The sequence below is a fragment of the Halyomorpha halys genome, unplaced genomic scaffold, assembly GCF_000696795.3.
Source record: "Halyomorpha halys isolate HHAL.00 unplaced genomic scaffold, Hhal_1.1 Scaffold390.1, whole genome shotgun sequence".
Taxonomy (NCBI): Eukaryota; Metazoa; Arthropoda; class Insecta; order Hemiptera; family Pentatomidae; genus Halyomorpha; species Halyomorpha halys.
In genome coordinates, this window is record NW_027112043.1 from 527,125 (window position 1) to 533,658 (window position 6,534).

The 6,534-nt window shown below is 31.8% G+C and overlaps 2 protein-coding genes across 2 annotated transcripts in view; one reads left to right on the forward strand and one right to left on the reverse strand.

The window, feature by feature from the left end:
* Positions 1–1,593, forward strand: part of LOC106682130 (uncharacterized) — an 8,623-nt gene extending 7,030 nt beyond the window's left edge. Inside the window, exons 14-15 of the mRNA XM_014422823.3 lie at positions 297–350; positions 1,478–1,593. Of these exons, the coding sequence (XP_014278309.1) occupies positions 297–350; positions 1,478–1,513 (90 nt within the window). The 3' untranslated portion in view covers positions 1,514–1,593. The remainder of the gene's footprint in view (positions 1–296; positions 351–1,477) is intronic.
* Positions 1,594–3,623: 2,030 nt separating this feature from the next.
* LOC106682105 (cuticle protein 7) lies at positions 3,624–5,716 on the reverse strand. The gene is made up of 3 exons (XM_014422783.2): positions 5,678–5,716; positions 4,368–4,802; positions 3,624–3,832 (listed from the first exon to the last, which is right to left on the reverse strand). Exons 1-3 carry the CDS (start codon positions 5,687–5,689, stop codon positions 3,716–3,718), a joined length of 564 nt encoding a protein of 187 aa, XP_014278269.1. The 5' UTR covers positions 5,690–5,716; the 3' UTR covers positions 3,624–3,715.
* Between the last annotated feature and the right edge of the window lie 818 nt (positions 5,717–6,534).

Genomic DNA, 6,534 nt, shown 5'->3' on the forward strand with positions numbered 1-6,534 from the left:
TTATCCTGGCATCCCAAGTAAATCTGCTACTAGAACATAGCAGAATATGCATTAATAGAAATGAAAATATATCAGTTGTTGATGTCCCCGGTCATATTAATTAGAAGACGAAATTTATAAATTGAAAATGGAAATGATTGAAATCCTGCTACAAGGGGAATATGAACAGACACAAAGTTATAAAACCCATACTGATTCAATGGAATATGCCGACATTTAAACTGTAGTATATCCCTCAAAATTTTTTAAAATAAGTATCTATTTTTTAACCTAAACATAATTAATTATATTTTCAGAATGAGACTCAGAAATTTCCCCAAAATAACGCCAAACACCGCGTGCAAAGATTGGTAAGCATATTCAACATTGATATATTTACAACATCGTATCTATTCCTTGTACAGTTTATTAATCGATATTTTTTTTATTGTACAATACTAAGGGTTTATTTTTATTTATTTAGACACTATTCTTAGCGCTTACTTATATCCAATGTTATCGACTACAAGCTTCATCGTCATATGGATCTCGTTTCTTTCCCAAATGCATTCTCATATGATGAAGAATTACAAAATCAGAATCAAACTTTATGGGTTTTTGTTAAAAAAATGTTCTCCACAGGAATTTTTAGGTTGCAAATTCAGGTTTTAACATATACAAAACAAAAATGTTTTACCCTAACTGATACAAAGTAAAATGTATCTATATATTGGACTAACATGTCTTTTTTCAAGGAATAAAAAAATTAAATAAATCATTCCTGTATTCAATCCTATTTCAAAGGTCCTATCCTTATAAATTTCAAGTTTTTAATTGGCCCAAAATACTAATCTCTCCTTCCTCGACATATTACTACACCTAACTCTCAAACACTATTACCATATTTGTGTTATTGTATTTTTATGTAACTGTAACAACTATGGATGCTCCGCTGCAGATAAAACAATAAACTTTATTTAATTATGTTGTAACATTAGTCAGTGCCGTGATACCAAGTTTCCTCAGTAATTATATTTGTAGTGTGAAATACCTATATTTATCATATAAAATATATTTTTCAATATTTTATTTTTGTTTTTCAATAAGCATTAATTCGTCACGGACCCAACTGGTCTAAGACACCAGTATGAATTGATGAAGCATGTAGCTATTAAAAGCAGATAATTTTTAATAATCAGACTAACAAATACTTTTATTAACACCTAAATATTTTTAAAAAGAAAATATTTCTTCTATAAAAAAACATTTTACTATATTTTTTTTAGTTTTAATTAATAAATCATCCTCAATGTTCATGTTGGACAGAGCTAAACATTCAACTTTAATTAATCATGGGCTCACTTCTTTCAGTTGGTAGTGATCCTCAGTCTCATTTTAGTCCTTGGCTCCATTTTGGTTAGCTATAGTTCTCACTATCCATTAATTCACGGTATTCCAAGATTTAGTACTAAATTTTTAATCTAAATATTTTTTTCAGGTGGGTTTTTTTGAGAATAAGGTGGAGAAAAAATAATGAGGGCGTCAAATGATTTATGTAAATAATGCATTTCTGTAAATGTGAATAATAGGTTAATAAACACATGCTTTTTTTTATCCATTTTTCTTTTATATTCTTATTAATGTTGCAGATATTTTTTACTATCCTAACATTAATTAAATTATGTTCATCATGGTAAATTTAATCCTATGCCTTTGAGTTTAATTTCTGATAATATTGTCATTCCGTTCCTTTTTTTACCATTTCATTGAGGCATTGAGAAAATAAATGGATTAGACTAATTCCACGAATACTTTGTCCTTTACTTCATACGATTGGGAAAGCAAATGTTGTTGAGTCGTGGAAAATATTGGTACAGTTCCGCAAAAAAAAGTATGACTGGAAAAATTAACAGTGAAGCAAAGAAAAATAGTGGAATCTGAATCATGATGAAAACTATGGCTTCTTTTTTTGTTTCTGCTGATTTTATTGCGGCATTTCAGGTTAGGAAATTTCTCATCTTATTTATCTTCTGACTTTACGCATGTTTAGTGATTTTTCGTCACAATGTCTTTTAAAAGTTCACGTGTTTATGTACAAATTTGTATGTAGTGTCGTATTACTAGTATCCCATGAAGATGGCCCGATTAAGCGCTGGGCAGAAAACAAAGTTTGTTGATGTGAGTTTTTCTTTTTACCATGGCGTAACTTTGTAATGCTTAACTCAGAACAAAGCTCCTGTGTTTGTATCGCTGCAAGCCTTCCGTTAAGTCCAGTAGTATGCATTTAAAAATTGGATTTATCTTATAGACTATGTAATTCAGACAGGTCTGTAGATATCAAAAGCAAGGCCCTCTACCCTACACAATCCTTGTTATAGCTATCTCCTACATTCAGTTTTACAGGAGCAGTGCAGGGAAGCTCATGAATATGGGGGAAGCTCCCCTCTACGAATATCCTCCTCATTTCCATTGTAATATTTCAAAATAACAACCCCCCTGAGAATTATATTACTAAAGTCATAATCACAAAAATTCAAATCTTATCTCTACAAGTATTCCATAAGGAATTCCAAGACACAAAAGATAATAAAAAAAAAAATGTGTTCGGAGGTATTAGATGAAGTACATTTTGAAAACTACAAAGGGGAAAGAAGGCAATGTTTTAAACTATTATAATTTTTTTTATAGATATCACAAAGTATACTTTGCAAAATGGTACATGCTGTAAGCAAGGTTTGACTGTAAAAAGTAATTTGATATATAATAACCACTAATTGCAAATTAGATTTTTTTTTACTTAAATTATTTTATCATATAAATTATATTATTCAGTTACCAATTTTCCTAGCTAACTCTAAATTAGTTAGACTTAAAGTTATTTTATAAAAAGTTGTAATATAAAAATATATAACGATGTAGCTGCTAAAACTGATAGCTGTTTTAAACAGAATGAAATAATCATTAAATAGGATTAGCAGTATGTAAAGAAATCAATTTAATCTTCCTAAAATCAGTATCGTTCAACTCCGTAAAACAACAGTACACCACTATATCACTATATGTTGACACGCATATGTGTGTATCAGTTTTACTGTTATTTAACAATAATATAACATATATATTACTGTTATTTAACGTAATAATGTGACAAAACTCTATATTAAGTATAGAGTATAATTAACTCCATAATGTTCTTTAATTAGTAATACTAGAACATTTTTATAATGTGGAATTGTCACGAATAGTAAAAATACGTATCGCTGCTTTTATTTGACGGTGGATAATTTTAAAAATTTTTATTTCATGTATTACAAAAATGGTGGTCATAAAGTAACCCAGTCTATGGAATACGTCGCACCACAAATTTTAAAAAATTGGTCAGAAACAGATGAAACAATAATCATTTCGTACAGATAAAGAGCACTGATCTATTATTGTTTTTAAATCCAGCTTATTCTAAGAGTCGTTGTTCATATTAATGGCAAATATTTTATATGTCAAAGGTTTCAATTAATTACTTGTGTTGAGAGAATATTCAATTCAGAACTAACGAAGTTTAAATGAGCTATTTATATCAAAATTGTTTCATTCGAATCAGTTTAAAATATTTTTGTATGGATAAATATAATAAAAACTTCACATAGTAAGACTTATATAAAATTTATTTGTATAAAAAAATGAGGCGTATGTACATCATGATGAATGATCTTGGTGATGTGATGAAAGACTGGATGACTTAGTAATGTCCACCGTAGTAGTGTCCACCGTATCCACCACCGTATCCGTGGGAGAGGGCGATGGCTGGGGCGGCTACGACAGCCTTGTGGACTACTGGCACTGCAACCTTGGCAACCTGAAAGAACAGTGGGATCAGTCAATATGAAACTGTAACATCAACCGCCTTAGACGCAAAAGCAAAATTTAATTTGAAACTCTAATCAAGACATGAAACGTGATGATGTAACTAAGGCACGAAGGTCCCAGAGACTAGTTAACCGGCAATAGAATACCAATCAATAGTACAATTAAGGCAGCACTTGAATGGTCAGCGCCAGTGGAGTACCCTCAGCTTATAGGGAAGCCTGTCGGCCTGGATCGGCCAAGGCTTCAGATATGTCACAACAGGGAGGTAGAAAAAAATAAATAGTGCTCGAAAAGGGACATGGCTCTCCACTAATTGTGAAATAAGTGCTGAAAAAAGTAGCACGATCCTTCCCTGAAGATCGAAAGTGTTACACCGGAGGTCGCAATTAGAGAATTACAATCACAGTATGGAGAACCCAGTTACTTACAAGAAAGGATAGCTGACAAATCAATGATAATTGATCATTCCCTCGTAAAATCATTTAACATTTATAAATATTTTTAAAACCTCTCATAATACTTACAGTTGGAGGGTGAGCGTTGTGTTCCCTGTGTACGACAGCGTTGAATCCATTGTGTGGGTCAGCGGTGTATTCAACAACCCTCTTGGAACCGTCGGGTTCGACGAGGGAGTAAGATCCCTTCACGACATCTCCGGACCTCACTTCAGATTGGCTCTTGACATCACCGGTGTGGGCATCATGGACTCCATATTCGAATTTGTACTCTGGGTGAGCATCGACGTAGTCGACCACCTTCTTGGCTACTACTGGAGCATGGACGACTGGTGCGTGGACGACTGGAGCGGCGACGGCGACTGGAGCATGGACATAGGAACTGGACAGCCCGTAGCCTCCGTATCCTCCGTGGTCTCCATAACCTCCATAGCCTTCATAACCACCATAGCTGTCTATGATTCCGGCGTTGACTGCTCCCAGTACTACGGCCAACACTGCTAACTGAGCGGAAAATATTTTGGTCAGTACTACTACTTTATAAAGTACAAGAAAGATATCTGTTAAAGCTTGCCGAATGTAGTGGCTGCTTGGTTAGACCGTAATATTTTGGTCAGTAGGTACTTTTGAATGAAGAAAATTTATTCCCAACAACTCAACATAATCTACATTCGATAACATTAGAAAAGGCTGAAAGGAGCTATCGTGGTTTGTCTTTAAAGAAAGTTAATTTTTTATATTTGACTTCCATTTTTAACTTGTCGCTTAAAAAGTCGAATACCACAGATAAAGTACATGCTCATCGGCTTTATGTTATAATCTTTAATAAAATTACTCCATTTGTGTAATTTTGATTTATGAATCTTTTAAGTTTATATAAAATAATAACAATTAGACATATATCGTTAATGGCTCAGAAAGCCAAGGACTCTCAATCTATCATGATATTGCTATAGCAGAAAATGAAAATGTCATTAGCACAAGAACACTTTGAAATAACTGAAGTTAATTTTAATTTAGAACTGTTAATGGATAATTTTTAATTGGTGGGAAATAAAAAATGAAAATTCTACATAATATGATTATTATGTAATGCAATGAACCCCTAATAATGAGTAAATTATTATAGGTTTGGAGTCACGTGGGATTAATATACTTCGAAAAATTTGATTTTAGATCATAAAATTTTATAGAATTGAATAAAAATTTATGATAATTGCCATCATAAGACCAAAGGATAAATTTTGATAGTAAAAAAGTAGATTCAAATGAACAAAGTATCAATCGCTACTTGATTATTATAAACAATCGCGGTTGAAGCCCAGCTGTTAGTCTGTCTTGATGGTAATGAAAAAGTTGATCCGTCTGTGAGTAGTTACCTTGGCTGCCATTGCTGTTGTGGTTGTGGTTCTTGGAGAACTGATGCTGAAGGCTCGGTCCTCTGGCTTTATATACTCAAACCCCTGCGCAACAGGCCGTCCTTTCACCTAGCCTACCAGCGCCCAGCCTTCATAGGGCTTCCTATCCTGAGTTACTATTTATATCTGTTATATCCGCAATAAATACTATTAAACTCACTAATAGTTACTTTATGAAAAATATTTCATAACCAAAAGTTTTGAAAATCATTGCACGGTAAAGCTAAATCTCAGATGAAAATTTTGAATATGCCAAAATCAAGGATGAAATGAAGAAAGAAATTTTCGAATTAATTTATTTCATTATTATTATAAATATTTTAAAAACAAATTTCTAAGTCATATTAGAATTTTATATATACATTTCAATGAAATATAAAAAACTTCTTAAAGGTGGAGTTTAAATAGCACTTTAATAAATGAAAAGTTCTTGGAAATAACAATACATAAAAGTGAAATTTTATAAGATATTAACAATAATATAAATATTATAATATATAAACCATTAAAGAGTAAGATCAATATGAAATTATGTTTATTATTAAAGGTTGATACTTTTATTGAACTAAGGATAAGGTTCTATTTTTGTCAAAGTACGAGATCCGGTAATGTTAGAAAATAATAAGTTCATACGCTACAAAAATAAATCAAGTAACAATTAAACATCTAAAAACGCAGAAATTGTCACATATTACGTTGTTTTTAGAAAAAGGCACACACTCAGCTATGACTAACAAACTCTAGGATGATTATATGACAAAAAATATAGTATTCATATGCTCAATGTAGTAATACACATTAACACCAGTGAAAAATAT